The 16,437-nt window shown below is 63.1% G+C and overlaps 2 protein-coding genes across 2 annotated transcripts; one reads left to right on the top strand and one right to left on the bottom strand.

The window, feature by feature from the left end:
• Positions 1 to 18: 18 nt before the first annotated feature.
• CHLRE_17g729350v5 (uncharacterized protein) lies at positions 19 to 12,880 on the bottom strand. The gene is made up of 23 exons (XM_043072399.1): positions 12,178 to 12,880; positions 11,732 to 11,855; positions 11,445 to 11,470; positions 11,054 to 11,122; positions 10,741 to 10,846; positions 10,530 to 10,571; positions 10,254 to 10,317; positions 9,938 to 10,067; positions 8,731 to 9,622; positions 8,518 to 8,590; positions 8,102 to 8,270; positions 7,548 to 7,845; positions 7,052 to 7,292; positions 6,637 to 6,834; positions 6,428 to 6,471; positions 6,241 to 6,272; positions 5,965 to 6,082; positions 4,479 to 5,669; positions 4,106 to 4,241; positions 2,680 to 3,911; positions 2,184 to 2,429; positions 1,838 to 2,023; positions 19 to 1,507 (listed from the first exon to the last, which is right to left on the bottom strand). Exons 1-23 carry the CDS (start codon positions 12,186 to 12,188, stop codon positions 1,235 to 1,237), a joined length of 5,901 nt encoding a protein of 1,966 aa, XP_042914858.1. The 5' UTR covers positions 12,189 to 12,880; the 3' UTR covers positions 19 to 1,234.
• A 1,250-nt stretch (positions 12,881 to 14,130) lies between these two features.
• CHLRE_17g729301v5 (uncharacterized protein) lies at positions 14,131 to 16,436 on the top strand. Its single transcript, XM_043072398.1, has 3 exons — positions 14,131 to 14,929; positions 15,343 to 15,465; positions 15,768 to 16,436. The coding sequence occupies exon 3, from the start codon at positions 15,824 to 15,826 to the stop codon at positions 16,052 to 16,054; it is 231 nt and encodes a 76-aa protein (XP_042914857.1). The 5' UTR covers positions 14,131 to 14,929; positions 15,343 to 15,465; positions 15,768 to 15,823; the 3' UTR covers positions 16,055 to 16,436.
• Position 16,437: the final 1 nt, after the last annotated feature.

The raw sequence follows: 16,437 nt of genomic DNA, 5'->3' as shown, positions 1-16,437 counted from the left end.
ACGTAGGCAAACGGCACTGCATATGTTAAGCCAAATGTGACAAAACGGACGCTTTGCAGCCACACAATGATCCTGGCGCGTCCTGCCTGCGCGCTAGCCCAGTCTTCTGCGTTTGCAAAATAAATACCGGTGCATACGTTTCCATTGTTCTGCAACATGCTAAGACACATCCAAAGCAACACCACAACTTCCCCGTTCCAACCCTTCGGAGTGCAAACAATGGGGAGCGTCCAGTCTCAGTATCGTTTGGTCATGTGCACTCAGCACGTTTTCACCGGCGCGTCTCTTCTTGTTCGATAGCCACTGAACCAGACCAGCCAACCAAACCGTGCTGCCAATAACCACTGTAAACGTTACCAAAACCTGCAACAAAACAAGCGTCACTGTTTCATCTTGCCATAGTGGCCGGTAGCTCTACTCTCTCGTCAGCCCTGGCAGCACCGGCGCGGCCCAGCCCAGCGCCCGCATACAAAGCAGGGTGGGAGGGCGGCTTGTTTAGATAGCAGTAAAATGAGTAGAGCATAATGCTACAACGGCGGATGCCTGAAAGGCAGACGCCGGAGGCTTAAGGCACTTCGTGCCAAGCCGTACAACTCATCGTCATAAGAACTCGCCTTCTCTGTCAGCCTGCGACCTCCTAGAGAAGCCGTCGCAACTCAACCACCCCCATACACGTTCGTAGAACAACATCAGGTTCCTGCATATTTAAACTGCGCAGCACCCTGCTACCCTTGCCCTCAAGTCACCACCCATTTCCTGCAATCGCGCGTGCGGCACCACAATTAAGGTGCGCTTTCACAAGGTCGTTCAGTTACCCCCAGCTAAAAGTTGGAACAGTGTAAAATGGAAGCGGAGGGCTCCGCCGCCGGCTGCAGAGTGACGCAATGAGCCGGGCGGAGCGGCCTACATAAGAACACACGGCGGGCCCCGCCGCCCGGGGGTGTTGGGCCCTAGCGCCTCGGCTTGTTCAAGGACAAGCAACTGTACCAGACATCTGGCCTCCCCATTGCAATGAATGGCAGGCTCAGAACACGCTTACCTTGCAGCGCACCCGGCAAATGTAAATGCAATTTACTGCGGCATCCTTTGCACGCCCAGGCAGAAGTGGTGCTGTTTGGTTCAGGCTGGAAAACAGGCGCACCCCCATTGGAAAATGGCAGACTGATGAGCGCGCATCCAATTGTGCTACTGCCGCCGTCACGCACTGCTGCTGTGCTGCTACTGCCGCCTGCTGCTACTGCTCCAACTCTCGCACCACCTCAACCACCTCAATGGGCTGCGCCACGCCCTTTAGCGGAATGGCTCCCAGGCTGATGCCGCTGTAGCTGTAAGCCATACCGGCGTCCTCCTCACACGCCGCCGCCCACACGTCGCCGCTTACAAGCACCTTGCCGGCAGCGCAGATGCCCGCAATGCGCGCGGCGCGGTTCATGGGTCGGCCGCGGTAGCTCAGCCGCCCGGACGCCTCCGTCAGCGTGTGCGTCACCTCGCCCACGTCCAGGCCGCACTGCAGTGAATGCGAGCATTGAAGCATGGCAGGTCAGCCAAGGATCGGAAAGTCAACACCAGACATGCGAGTTTGCAGGCTGGAGCAGGCAGTCTGGAAAGCGCAGGTGGCAGATCAGCGCGGGATAGGGGTCACCAACATGACACATGCCGACTCCCCTTCCTCTCGCGCGTTTCTGCCACACGCACATGCACACCAGGGGCAGCGCCGTGGGCCTTCCGCAAAGGGCGCGCACGGAATCAAGGAGTCATGGAATCACAGAATCACAAAATTACAAAATTCCGGAGCCAAGGAGAAGTTTGGACACATGTACATGATCACATGACGCACCTTGATGCGTGGCCCCGTCTGCATGATGGTCCGGCTCCGCTGCAACGTGAACGAGTGTGGCGAGCGGGACTGGTGTGGCAGGCCGCCGCCGCCGCCGCCCCCTCCTCCTGTGCCGTTGCCCACCGCCACCGTCGCCTGGCTGGCGGTGTGGGAGACCGCCACCGCCCCGCCGATGGCCAGCTCCTCCTGCAGACCGGCAGCACGCAGGTAAGAGCAGAAGCGGAAAGGTGCAAGTAAGGAGGGCGGCACGGCCTTGCGACAGGCCATGTCGCGTCGCGAAGATGTATGCTACAGCCCCTCTCCGCGCTCCCCTCCCCGCTCCCGCTCCCCCCAACTGACTACCCACCGCGCACAGCTCGTGCGACAGCAGTGCTTCCTCCCAGGGGTAGCGCTTCAACGCCGCCACGGTGTCTAAGGCCCAGCGGGTCGCAGCTGCCGGGCTGGCGAACACGGCTAGAGCCAGGCCGTCGCCGCCCTCCACCAGATACCCGCCCGCGGCGCCCAGCAGGCCTGCCGCTAGGCGCAAAAATGCATCCAGGGCGCGGGCGGCCGGGCCGGGAAGGTCTTGCAGCAGCAGCGCCGCGCCCGCCACCTGCAGGGGGCGCATTGACCAGGTAGGTGGGGTTGTAGGCCCAAAAGAAACCGTACCCTATGGGGTGGGGTGGGCTGCTAGGCAGGGTGTTTGCAAATGGAGTAAGCTTTAAGGGAGTAGGGCCGTCATGGGGCAAGGTTGGAGGGCGCTCGATGAGCGAGATGGCGGGAGCAAGAGTGCATATGCTGCGCGCTTACCACGTCGATTGTCACACACACACACACACACACACACACGCAGGGCAGCGCACCTTCATGAACACCACAGTCACGCGCAGCACCGGCGCTGCCAGGCTGCCCTGCGCGCAGGGCCGGACCACGCGCAGCGGCGCCGCCAGCGCCAGGCGGCACACCAGCGAGGGGTGCACCGCCAGAAACACCAGCTCGGAGCTCTCGGGCTGCATCAGCGCCAGCAGCTCGCCAACTTGGCGCCGCCGAGGCGGCGGCAGCGGCGAAGCCGCCCCGGTGCCGTCGGCGACAGCCACAGCAGCGGCGACGCCGTGGGCGCCGTTGGTGCCGTGGGTGCCTTGGGCGCCGGCGGCGATGGCGGACTGGGTGGCGGAGGCGGCTTCCACCAGGGCTTCTGCGAGCATGCCTGCCAGCGCGCCGCGGTCGATGGAGCGGCCGAACTGCCTGTGCTGGTGCTGGTGCTGCAGTGATGCGTTATGGTGCCGGCCGTTGGACTGAACCCCCGCTGCTGACGGCAGCTGCAGCTGTAGCTGCGGCTGTGGTTGCTGCTCTTGGGCATTGACTCGCGCGGCCGCGGTGGCAGCAACCGTGTCATTGGCATCAGCAGCAGCGCCGCCGATTTGGCCAGCCGCCTGCTGCGCGCCCACGCCGAGCTCGTTGTCGGAGTCGGGCGAGACCTCGTCCAGCGCCAGCGTCGCCTCCGCCACGGGTCCCGCCAGAGCCAACGTCACCGTCGGCCCCGTCGTTCCAGCGCCCGGCGCCGCTGCGCCGCTTAGGCCGCTGGCACCACAGCGCAAGCGGCTGAAGCGGTGCCGTCTGCTTGAGCACAGTGCCCCGCCGCCCCACCACGGCACCGGCGGGGATCCCTGCGGCTTGGGATCCGCCGACAGCACATGCCTGCCGGCAAACACAATCACTGCGCCACGACTGGAGGCCGCGGCGGCCGCCGCCGCGGCCGCCTCAGCGGCTCGGCGCGAGCCGAACATATGTTTAATCCCAGAGAGGAAGCTCGCGACAGACTCCTTGACGACAGCGGCGGCGGCGCCCGTGGCAGAGTGGCGGGCGGTGCCCCCGCCACCCTCGTCATCGCCCTCGGCTAGAAAGCCGCCCGCCTGCTCCGCCGCCGCCGCCTCTGCGGCAGCGCTGGCGGCAGCCGCCTTGTCGCCGGCGGTGCTGCTGCTGCTGCCAGTCGTGGAGCGTGTGTTGCGCAGCCGGGAAAAGGTGGCAGAGGACAGCAGTATGAGCCCGCCGGGCGCGGCGTCGCTGATCAGCTTTGCGAGCTTGGCAAAAGGACCTGCAGGTGCCAATCACCGCAATCGACTGAATCAAGCTGCATAGGACAATCATGACTTATAAAGAGCTCAGCAGCTAAGCGGCGCAGCTTGCGCTACGTGCCACTTCTGAAACCGTTTCGTGCCAGCATCAACTCCAGTCAGGGACTGCCCTCCCATTCATTTCCTAGACACTCCCAGCCGCGTACGCGCTCACCCTTGTAGGCGTACGCACTCGACACCTTGTTGAAGGCCACCGATTCTGGGTCATCCAGGCCGGTGTGCAAGCCCATGCGCACTCGCAGCCCGCGGAACGCCACCAGTGCCAGCCGCCCGTCCGGCAGGTGCACGCACTGCAATTGTGACACGACGTCAACACCACCACAGGCGAAACTTGTAGTGACCAGAAGGAGAGCACGTGAGCCCTCACGGCATGCTACGCATGGCGCACGAGTATGGCGACGACGCTCGGGTTTTGGGGGCACCCCCAAGCGCCCCTGCTCGGCGCAGCTCCAGAGCCCCTTCAGCCAAGCAGCTCTGCGTACTGGGGTCGCATGACGCGCATCGTCGCACGGCTCGCGCACACTCACCGGCGCATATGGGCCAGGCCGCCAGCCCTCCCCTTGCAGCAGCTGCGCCCCCGCGCCGGTCATGGATCGAAACACCTCCTCCAAACCCGTGTGGGAGCGGTGCTGCCCCTCTTCCCCCTCCTCGTCGCCGCCCTCTCCCCCGCCGCCGCCGCCGCCAAGCGAGCCACTGCGGCCTCTCATGCCCCGGCGGCTACCGCCTCCGCCTCCGCCGCCTCCGCCTCCGCCGCCCCTGCCGCCTCCGCCAGCGCCGAGCAGCATTGCCAGACGGCGGCCCTCCGGCGTGTCCATTGGCAGAACCGGAAACGCGGCACCCAACAACTCCTTCCAAGAGCAGCCGCCCGGACCAACCAGCGCATCCACTGCCATAGCGCCGTTGGCGCCGGCAGCGCTGTCGCCGCCGATGCCCACCACGGCCGGAAACAGGGCCGCCACACCGCTGCCGCTGACCCAGCATGTGTCCCTGCTGCTACCAGACAGGTGCCCCACGGCGCCGGGCCGGCCGGCGGTTGAGGGCGTGTTTGCCGCAGGCGCCCCCGCTGCCGTGAAGGGAGACTCCAGCACGACCCCAGCAGCAGCCACAGCCGTGCCTGACGGCACGGTCGCCTCACCGGGCGACGCCGTCGGTGTGAGCGGCGCGAACAAGTGGACCTGCGGGGAGCTGCCTTGCGCCACGACGCCCAGGCTGCTTGGCAGGAGTGCGCCCAGCATACGCCTGGGAAAGCCAGGGAAAGCTGGGGCGGCGGAGCCAAGGCCGGAGGACTCGACTGTGAAAGCGCTGCTGGCCAGGCCATGTGACAGCGATAGTTCCTTGCAGCTGCTGCTTCCGGTGGTGGCGACGCTACCTGTGATGTTGCTGCCGAAAGCGCTGCCAGTGCCAGGCAGCATGGTCTTGAGGCTGCCACGGCCTGGGTGCAGCTGCAACTGTTGCGCCTGGTGCTTGATCGCGCCCTTGCTCCGCTCCACGCCAAGAGTGCCGCTGCCGCCGCCCGCTGGGGAGCCGCGCTTGAGCACGCCCGAGCCTGACATGTGGCGGCTGCTCAGCATGTGCAAGGGGGAGAGCGGACCCAGCGCCGCGAGCGTGGCGGTGGCGTGCTGGACGTCTCGGGGGTCATGAGGCGACAGGACCAGCACGGGCGCGCCGTCGGGGTGGTCCAGCAGCGCGGGCGGCCAGTCGGCTTTGAGCAGCGCGACCTGATGAGGAGGCACAGGGTTGGCGACAAGCGGAGTTGTCTGGGCCAAGCTCCGGCCTTGCACTTCCCGGACACAGCAAGTCAGCAACATATACAACCAATAACTAACGCAGGTCCAGGAAGGGCTCGGCAGGTGTGAGTGGCAGTGGCTAAACACACACGTGCAGTCTTTGCGGTTGTCCTGCCTTGCGCTTTTTAAAACACACACATACATACGCACACACACACACACACACACGCACACACACACCAACACACACACACACGCACGCACGCACACGCGGCATGGGCCGCACCTGGCACTCGGTTGCAAAGTCCATAGCTGACTGCGGCGTGGCGAAGGCCAGGATGAAGGAGTCACCCTCCGTGGCGCTCTCGTAGCCGTCGTGTTTGGACAGCACGGCGCGGATGAGGCTGCGGGCAGGTCACGTGGGAGGTGATTTCTAGAGCGTGTGATATGCAACGGCGCTCTCCTCAACAACTGGACAGGTATGCCGCTATGCAAGCAAGCGAGGCAGGGCCGCTTGCAGGTGCCTTGGCCGCAACATGCCGCCGCAACCGTGGCATCTCACCCGTGGTGAATCTTGAGCACAGTGTCCATGACCTGTAGGGGGTTGCAAAGATGGTAGGCACGGGCAGCCGGAGGAGAGGGGAACTGACAGCATCAGTCGCGACCCAGGAGTGCACGAGAGAGGGCGAACGTCCGCCAGAGAAGGCGGCGGCATGCAACCCGCGCCCCCAGCCACGCCCTCCACTCACAGCGACGGGAAGCGCCTCCCAGAGGACGGTGGAGTTTTGAACGTCTGCAGAAGAATGGGCGGTCGGTGAAGGGAAAGAGTTGCATTGTGGGGGAGGGAAACTCAAAACCACACAGTCTGTGTGTTCCGCGCAATAGGAAACAGCATGACATTGCCAAGCCTCTCGCCGCCAAGCATGGTCATCGCGGCCCCCACGCTTTCAGCACCCACCTGTGATGAGCAGCGTCGTGTCCGGCCCCTCCCTGGGCGCCACGACTCGCCCCAGCATGTCACGGTTGCGCCGCGTCCTCCTGCGCCGAACCGCCGCCAGCGCCAGCACCGCCACCAGCACCACCACCAGCGTCACAAACACCGCCACCGAGGTCGCCACGGCCGCCACCTCGCCCGGGCTCAGACCCGAGTTGTCCACTGTTGGGAGTCAAGCCAGGGGAAGAGGGAGCAGGAGAGCCGGAGGGAACGGTGGCGGTCGGCGTCCGATAGATGCCGTACGCATCCCCAATGCGTGGACTTTGAGCCTCCCCGCACACCGTCCCCAAAACCGCAACATATCACATCACAATGAAGCGTCGCGCAGCACAGAGCGGCGCGCATGCTGTCACCCAGGCTGGTCCCAGCAAGGACGCACCCGGCGGTGGCTGCCAGTCGGGCGCGGAGATGGATGCCTCGTAGGTGCGCCGCACCGTGCCGTTGCCCTGAGCGGCCACCCCTAGCCGCCACACGCGGTCCACCAGCCCCAGTGCCGCGTCCACGGCCGCCGGCGTGGCTGGGATCATCTCGTCAACGCGGCTGTAGCTACCGTTGTAGCTGTTGTTAGGCGGCAGTAGCAGCATGCTGCCGTGGTCGAGAGCGTAGCGGAAAAAGTTGATCTGTGGCGTGTGGGCGTGTACGCGCATCGGAGCGGAGGGGCACATGGTTACAGAGCAACCGAAGTAGAACGTCGCGGGAATGTTACCAGGGGAGCAGAAGGCGCTTGTAAGGGCCAAGGGAAGGGTAGTTGGCGGGCGCTGGCGGCAAGACTGATCGGCACATGTGAGGGAGCGAGCATGGAAGCAGCTTGTGTGCCCGAGTGCCTGTGTTGGGAGGGGCATCGCCCGTGCGGCCCGGCCTGCTCGTGCACGCACCGTGGTGGGTGACTGCATGTCTGTTGCGATGTTGGGACTGTGTGTTGCGTGCCACAGGGCGTGAAGGTACAGCCCGCCAAAACCGGCGGCGTCACGGGAGCCCCCGGACTGCGCCACGTCCGCCGCAATATCCGCCCAGTCCGCGTACAGGAACGACAGGTTGCGGCTGGGAGCGGACGCCGCCGCGCCGTCGAGCACAAGCTGGCGCTGGCGGCGGTGGCGGCCGGAGGCGGTGGCGTTTGCCGCCGCACGGCGCTGTGAGGGCGCGAACAGGCGCCACCAGTCCCATGTGGCGTAGCTGTGGGGCGCGTGAGGCAGGCGTGTGGAAAGACAGGTCAGAGGGCGCGAGTGGATGGGCCTGCGATGCCTTGAACCGGGAGCTGGGTGCTACTCCTGCTACGGCAGACACATGGCGCCGATACTGTGCAGTTAAGCACATGCGCAATGTGCAGGCGGCGGCTTGGAGCGGCTTTAATGCGAAGCACATGGGGCGGGTGTAGCTGTGTAGCCCTATAGCAGTTATAGCCGCCCGGCTCGTCGAGTCGTTGACTCACTCGTTGCAGCTGTGAATGGAGCTGTTGCCAGTAGCCGTCTGGTAACCCAGGGCCTGTCGCAGCGTGTCGGTGGCGGCCTGGCGGCGCGCGCGAATTGAGCTCAGTCCCTGCACCGCCCACTGTTGCATCGCCACCATGTCGCCCAGGCTGACGGTGTCCACGCCCGCACCTACATTCCGAGCATACGACATGAGCAGGTGTACATGGATGACGAGGGCTCGCCACACGCCCGCATATCCAGCGCACCCATGCATCGCTTGCATCGCTTGCATGGTGCCGTCTGCCCCATGCACGAAGGATGTGGACGTGGATGAGGAGGCTCGCCACGCGCCCGCAAACCCGGCCCATCCATGCATCACTTGCATTCACTTGCATGGTGCCGTCTACCGCAAGGTGACGTCTACCCCTGCACACACCTTGGTAGCGCACTGTGAACACATGGTCTAGGGCCACGCTGTAGGGTGCCCGGTTCACCAGCGGCGGCAGCACCTGCAAGGACGAATAGCGAGGAGCCAAGCCGCGAGTTCAGCCACACGCACGGAAGGTGCCAGAAATCATTGCTCACGAAGCTACGATGCTGCTCCTTTAGCCCTTATCTACTGCCTCGCACAACAAGCAGTTTGACTCACCGCGGCGCCGAGGTTGGCTTTCAGCCGCGCCGCCGCAACCCGCTCCCGCTCTGCGTACACCGGGAGAGGCGAGTCGCCTGTGTCGATACGCTGGCTGCCGCTGCTGCTGCTGCTGACGTCGCGGCCGGCGGAGAGAGCAGCCGCGGCGTCCGAGGCCGCGGCAGCCGCCTCCGCGCCCTCAATCGTGGGCTGCAGATACAGCAAGTCATGGTTGTGGGACAGGCCACAAAGCTCCTCCGTGCACGGGAAGAGGTCCCTGCCCTCCAGCAGACCAAACTTCGCGCCCTTGCTGCTGCTGCCGCTACCCGCAGCTGCCGCCGTTGCTGCTGTAACCGCAACGTCGTATCCCGGCGGCGCCGCCACCAGGCGGCTCCCCGGCAGCGGCGCGACGCCGTACTGGCCCGGCTTATTGATTTGGGCAAAGTTTGTTCCCATAAACATCTCAATGTCAAACTCAAACTGCAGCAGGCACCTGCCGATGTTGAAGTCTTGCGCCAGTGCGTGGCACTTGTGCGCGCCCGGCCCAGTGCCGTCCAGGCCACCTGTGACCTTGGTGGCGGCGGTCTGGTCGGCTTCGCTGGGATTGTACCGCATTAGCGCCGCCAGTACGGACGCCGCGTAACGCCATGCCGTATTGTTGACAGTTGGTACGGCAGCCGGCGGCTGCAGCGACAGGTCCAAAAAGTAGCCCTGCTGCGTCCCCCGGTTCTGGATGACACTGGCGGCGATCGCGGCGAGCAGGTCGGTCTGCCGCCCGCACAAGGAGTCGGTGTTGATGCAGACTGGGAAGGGCGGCAGCGGGTTGGGCACTATTGAGGGCAGGGAGGCGGGGTCGGTCTGCTGCCGCCGGACCAGGGAGGCGTAGGTGTCCAGAAGCGACAAGACCTCCACCCTGTGTATGTGTGTGAGTCAGGAAAGCGCATGGGGAAGGGGTCACACACGTCTTGAAAGGGAAATAGCAAGCGCGGGCCTGCCCATGCGATAGGGGGTAGACGTGTGTGTGTGTGTGTGTGTGTGTGTGTGTGTGTGTGTGTTTGCGCGTGTGGGGCGGCCGCGACGGCGGGCGGAACGCAACACGGATTCGAGGCAAGGCCTTCGCCTTGTCTGGGGCAGGTGTGTGACATGTGGGCACGCATCGACCCCAACCCTCCTTGTACGGCGAACTTGCAGACCCATTCCGAAGAACAAACATCTCGTGTTTGCTCACCACTCGCTTAACGGGCCGGTTCCGCCCGGTATGAGCCCAGCCGCCGCCAACGCCGACATAACGTCCGCCCGGAACAGCGTGAACAGAAAGGTGCGTGGGAAAAGCGGCCCGGTAGGCGCAAGCGGCTCGGCTGCGCGAGGGTTGGAATGAACATTAGGAAATGACAAATAAGTGGAAAAGATACGGAGTGGCAGACTACTGGAGTCAAGAGCATTGTGTGGAATTGGAAATCAGCATACCGTTCTCTAACTGCACACGGTACAGCTACCGGAGGCAGACACGCACACAAAAACATGTAGTACTAAACCCCACGCACCACATAAGTTCTCTGGGATGTCTTGGAAGATAGGCATGCTGGACAACCGTGCCGCGTGAACCTCCTGAAATGTGTGTGTTGAGGTTGAGGGTACGGCGAGGGGCGTGAGGGCCCCGGCCGCGAGTAAGCGCAGCGGCGCCGCATGCGCGGTACATAGCCGGGCGCCCGCAACCTCGCATTGCACGGACAACCCGCCCCCCTCGCATCCAAGCTCGCACCCTGGTCAGTACAAGAGCGCCAGAACCCCAAAGCCCCAACACTGCCGGGGGCACTCACAGGGTCAAAGAGGAAGGTTGCCAGGGGCATTCCTGAGACGTCCTGTGGGCGTGTTTGCAAGAGAGAGCGGGTGCATCTGAGCCTACCGGGCAGGCAAATCAGGACCTTCAGATGGCATAGTCATGGGCCCATGGATAAAAGATACATTCGCTTTAATTTCCCTTACCTTATATGTTACCCCCCCCCCCACACACACACACATTCGGCCCACCTGTGACGTGATGGTGTAGTTGGCATGGGATGTCCGCAGCAGCGCGTCAAAGTCATCAAGCGTGACCATGGCAGCCGGAGGTGGCAGCGTGTCGGGATACAAGAAGCTGCACACGCACACGGTGGGTAAGGGCAGTTGCAGGCATGGATTCTAGGATAAACGGGCTGCGCCCATGTACCGGACCCCGCTTGTGCTGGGGCCGCACGCACATCCACGACTTCACGTCTGCAGGCACGGCCTGGCGCAAACCGGGTGCGCACGCCAAACGCCACCACAGCGGCCCGGCTCCATGAGCAACCATCACTGTCCCCACCTGTACTTTGTCAGCTTGAGGACGCGGGCGGAGTAGCGCATGAGATCAAACACAGTGCTGACCTGCCACCTGCTCGCAGCACACCACAGTTTGGGGGTGGCTGACTGCGCAGGGCGCGGCGTGCACGAACACAAGAGCCTGCACAACAGGACGAGCCCCGGTCCCACATCGCCTCCCTTGCCGCCGCCAGGCTCCCTGCCCGCCTTCCTCGCGCACACATCTGTTGATACTGCTCCTACTGCTGCTACTGCTATTGCTGCAGTAGGTGTGTCAGTGCGTGCCGTAGGAAGGCACCGAGCAGGTGTGGCCCCCACCGCACGCCGCACCCCATCTGGGCCAGTTGCGCGATGCCCCCTGCACACTCGGCTCCGCACCGCAAGCCCGCACTCACCCCGGGTACAGCATCCACTGTACGACCTGTGGTCAGTCATCCGGCACGCACACGCACATGCACACACTGAGTGAGTGAGGCCCGACCGACACAGCGCAAAGCATCTGTCCAACTGCATCTCAACCACTTCAACACAATGTTTGCCCACAGGAACGCGGGACGCAGCAGATTGCTGCTGGATTCCGCAGGTGGTGCTGGCTTCCGAACCCGTACGTGCTCCCGAAGCGAAACAAACCCTGCCCTGCCTCTATCACCACCGCCACCAGCACCGCAGCGCTCGGACACACCTTGACATCGGTGCCTGTGCTGGATGCTAGCGCGATGCAGGAGTTGAAGGCGGCTATGGGGCCGCGCGTGACGCTACCAATGTCTTGGAACACCACGCCCCGTCCAGCGAGGTTCGACGCGAGCCTGCGCGGGCACGAGCGGGTTGCAGAAGGTGGGTTTTGCGTACCGCAGATGCGTGTTAGCATTCACTCGGGAGAACCAAGTGCAGCGTATGCGCTTAAGCACTTGCGCGTGCTGCCGTGTGCGGCAATGGGTCCCCCGCTGTGCTGGGCGCCGCAGATACCATAACGCGCGCGGCGACACCCCAACATTGTGAGCTGTTGCCACCTCAGGACCTCCCGCCGTACACATGCAAATAGCCATGTGCACGTGCATGCAACACCTTGCCACTTCTCCAGGAGTTCCAGTACTACGCAACCAACGCAGCACCCTGGTAACCACTCACTCGCGAACCATGGAGTCTGCCAGGGAGCTGGCGCACTCGGCCGGGGAAGACTGTGCTGCTGCGAGCCCCGGTCCCCATCCTGCATTCCCTGCCGCTATCAACAACAGCACTACCGACGATGCCCAAGAGGAGTGCGGGCATTGCAGCTTCTCCGGCTGGCTGGTCCGCAGGCATATCCCCGGGCGACTGGCTTGCAGGCCCTGCCTCCGTGTCGGACCTCCCCGGTCCCGAGCGCACGCCGGGGCGAATTCGGTTCTTTTCCAGATTCGGAACAATTGCAAAATCAAAGTATGTTATGTGATTAAGCAGACGCGTGTGCCTCTGCTTGGTGCAATCACTGGGCTCGTGAAATTTTCCGAAATCTGCGGGGCGCCCCGGCCTTCAATCCCTGGTGGGTGCGCACAGTCGGTCCGTTCTTGCAATGTGTATCACCAAATCCAACTCTGGCGCCCGTCCGTGGCTCCTATAGTGAGAATGCATCGGTCACACCTCTTTGCCCGCACCGCCAGGTCGCACGTGAGTGAGAGAAGCCCGGAATCTGCGCGTAGGCGCGGTCTCCCTTGATGGGCACCAGGTGTCCTAATAGAAGGATTTGCGCTGTTTACCCAGCGTGCAGTATTGTGCCCAGGCGCCCCTCCCGTCGGCTTCCCCACCATGGTCGGCCTTCTATATGTGAGCCCGCAAGTCAGGGGCTGTGTTGCTGTGCATATTTCGAGCTGTGCAGTACATGCTTGCGGAGTAACCGTGCGGGGGCGCGCTGGCTTGTGGCTCCCCGGTCATGACAAGCGGAACCCTGCAAACAGCGTTGTTTGACCCCGCCCTTGCAACAGTATTACGTACTAATAGCATATATTAGCATTTGTTGCGGGGAGCGTGCTGCGGCATGCACGCTCGCTTGCATGGGGGGCTCCGTACAGGGGGTCCGATTTCTCAGAACGAGACACCCTGCGCGCACGAAAAACACGCAGCTATTCCTAGCAGCACCCTGTTTCAGTGGGCCAGCCCCCTTGCGCTTGAAGCCTACATACTGTGGGACTCGCTGGCGGTGACCGGCCGCGAACCTGGCCGCTAACTTGATAGCGAGGCTTGCGCATTGTCCCCGGGGGTGTGCTGACGAGTTTCCGGAAAATTTCTCAATCCCAGTGAATGTGAGTTTTGTCACAGGCTTGGCCTACGCCAGGCAGTGCATCCAAGATGAATGTCCACCAGAGCAGTCAACAAAGGAAACGCGGCTCAAGACGGCCCTCTACGATGGCCAGACGAGTGAAATTTGTTGCGCAAAGGCGCAGTGGGCAAGAGCATCTGTGGAAATTACGTTCTACTGTGTACGCAACATGAAGATGTCATTTTATACAGTCTTGTCGAAAGACCCAGGTCACACTCGACCCAAGCGACTCGTGCATCGGCGCGAAGTCGGAGCGCGAACTTTCGGGTCAGCTTGCCAAAGAGGCCAGCGAAGTTAAGCCGACATGGTTCTGACGTCACACGGCTGGCCTTGCTCGCGGTCTAGACGGTCCCGAGTCAGTGCGTTTGCCCTAGCACCTAAGCCCCGTCCGGGCCGGGCAGTCTCCGGCGTGGGGGCGACGTATATCCATGATCGTCGGTGCCTGGGCTGGGTGCAATTTTGTTTATCAGGCCGCAACTACATTAGACACTTGCTTTGCCTTTTCATGTCCCATATACCTAAGCCCCGTGGCCCCCCCAACAATGGGTTTCGGGCGTGATCAAAACCCAGGATTGGGCGTGCTTACTCATGGGCGCATTTCCAGAAAGCGCGTTACCCTTGCCATTTGCATAGCTTATGTTCACGTGTGATAGCCGGCGAAGCGCCGTGCAAGTCTCGCAAATGCAAGAACAAAAGTCGAGGTGTTGGCTCAAACCACGGGCCCAAACCACCGATTTGTGACGTCTCTGGCCCTGTGTAATTTACGCTCTTATCATAGCAATTGCACCTAGTAGCGCGGGCACCTAGACCCTAAGGGAATGGGACCGCCAACAAAGTCGGGCTTGCACCTTCCGATGCAAGGGTTGCTTCCATAAGCCATAAAGATAAGTTTGGGAGGGGGTGCAGGTCCGGTTGAGTCCCCGTTGCACATTTTCTTTCAACGGAAGCGAACGGAAGCGAACCTGCCGTTTGCTGGAAATGGTTACGGCTTGTGCTCGAGACAACAGCTGTTTATGCTGCGGTCGTCAGAACATGATCTATGTTAGGGCTGCGTCAGGTCCCTGAATCCGGGACCGCCGCGAGCGGTGCGTGCGTGCATACCCGGCACTGCCCTTGTTGTGCACACCCAGGCCTCCGATCGCGCTCACAGCGGGTAGGCTTATTTATATATGTGCCATAATGTAATTGGCAGCGTGGGAGCCCGCTCTGATTCGATTTGCTGGTGGCGGTGCCAATGAGGGTCGGTCTGTGCACATCTGCCCCCTACGCTTGCCGTACATGACGGCCAGCAGGTTGCAAACGGAGGAACTCCTAACGTTTCAGCGTGCAAGAAACCCCATAGCACCCCCGCCTAAGGCCTTCAAATTGGAGGGTACCCTGAACCGCGCGTGTCCCATTGTGGTGGCCACCCGACACCTCCAACGTCCGCTGGCATGGTCAGGGGTGCATGGTCACGCCGACTAGCCTGACTCGTGCGGATGCGGCGGCCCGTGGCGGCTACCTTCCATATGCCGGTCACGGGGGTCATCACCGTGCCAGCATGTCACGGCTGTACGGATGGGCTAGTGAACGCGGCTGCTTGGATAGGTGGGTGTGCGTGGAAGTCGGCAGCTGTCTGTGCCCCGAACTAAGTGGGCCCGAGACCCATTCTGCAGCGTGGCGGTGCGTGTGTGGCTGTGTGCCCGCGCTTTGTCGCGCGCCTGCGGGAGGTTTCGTGTTGGCGACGGTTTGGGTTGGGGGTACTGTGCTTTCTTTGCCGTTTTTGGGCTGAGCCCCCCGAGCGAAGCGAACCATGGGGGGGGAGGCGAAGCCCCCCACGGCAGGATTGCCCCTGTCCGTGCCTGCCTGCGTCGACAAAAAGTGCCTACACATCACAGGCAAGATGAGAGCAGACGGGTTGGAATGAGTAGACAGGTGGTCGGGTGGACAGGATGGGGCTCGTGTACAGGTAGCCGTGTAGCCAGCAAGGGATACTGTACTCCTGCCCCCTCCCTCCTCAGGTGTGTGCGAAGTGCGGGCGGCGCTTGCTCGGTGACGGGCAGCGCTGCCTGCAGGCGGTTGTACCGTGGTGGGGCTCACGTGCTCACCAAGTCCAAGTGTGCAACCACTGCGGGACGGTGTGGGTGGGTCCACTTTGCGGGCGGGTGGCTGGCTGGGTGATGGCTTGGTGGCTGGGTGACGGCTCAGTGGGGCTCAGTGGGTGATGGCTGGCTGGGTGACGGCTCAGTGGGGCTCAGTGGGGCTCAGTGGGGATGACACGTGGATGACCCGGCTCAGTGGGGCTCAGTGGGGCTCAGTCGTGGGCTCAGTGGGGCTCAGTGGGTGATGGCTGGGTGACGGCTGGGTGACGGCTGGGTGACGGCTGGGTGACGGCTGAGTCGTGGGCTCAGTGGGACTCACTCACTCTACCCTCCCGACGGTGCAGGGCAGCAGGGGCGTGACGTCAACTCCGCAACCAACATCCGGCACGCGCTGGTGGAGATGCTGCTGGGGCACAAGCGACCTGCATCGCTGCAGACTGGCGGCGGCGGCGGCAGTGGTGGCGGCGGCAACGGCGGCAGCGGCGGCGGCGGCGGCGGCGGCAGCGGCAGCGGCAGCGGCGGCGGCAGCGGCGGCGGCGCGTGCGCGCATCTTGGTAGCGGAGGGGGCGGGAAAGGCCACGTGGAGGAGAGCGCAGCGCCGCCCAAGAAGCGGCGCAAGCGCGCAGGCTGAGGAGCCGGCTGGTGTTTAGGTAGCGGTCCGCGGTGGGGCTGGCAGGGCATGCGTAGCGGCATGACAAGTAGTGCAGCTGTTGACAACTGTGCTGTGTCTGGCTGCGGTTGGCTCTGCTGTGGCATCGCGATTGCTAGGCACCGGTTTGGCTATGTGCCTGCGGAAACCGACCCCGGCTATGTCCGGGCGATGAGGTTGTTCGTGGTTATATTCTGTGGTTATATTCTGTGAGTTCGTGGTTACTTCGTTTCTTTTTGGGGCCCCGGTCTCACGGTCTGCCCTGGTGGTTGTCTCTGACGTCCTGATTGCTCGCGTTGCAGGTTGTGTGCCGGTGTGTTGCTGTGCCCTTCCCCTGACTTCTCCTTTGTAACCGCTCTCTCGGA

Source organism: Chlamydomonas reinhardtii, chromosome 17 (genome assembly GCF_000002595.2).
Source record: "Chlamydomonas reinhardtii strain CC-503 cw92 mt+ chromosome 17, whole genome shotgun sequence".
NCBI lineage: Eukaryota > Viridiplantae > Chlorophyta > Chlorophyceae > Chlamydomonadales > Chlamydomonadaceae > Chlamydomonas > Chlamydomonas reinhardtii.
This window is presented reverse-complemented; position numbering and strand designations above follow the sequence as displayed.

What these genes read in the sequence shown, in the direction of transcription:
- CHLRE_17g729350v5 (XM_043072399.1), bottom strand. An exon ending in CGACTGGCAGCCACCGCCGG is followed by an intron (nt 6,835 to 7,051) that starts GTGCGTCCTTGC and finishes GACTCCCAACAG; the next exon opens with TGGACAACTCGGGTCTGAGC. An exon ending in GGGAGGCGCTTCCCGTCGCT is followed by an intron (nt 6,273 to 6,427) that starts GTGAGTGGAGGG and finishes AACCCCCTACAG; the next exon opens with GTCATGGACACTGTGCTCAA.
- CHLRE_17g729301v5 (XM_043072398.1), top strand. Translation starts at nt 15,824, where the DNA reads ATGCTGCTGGGGCACAAGCGACCTGCATCGCTGCAGACTGGCGGCGGC.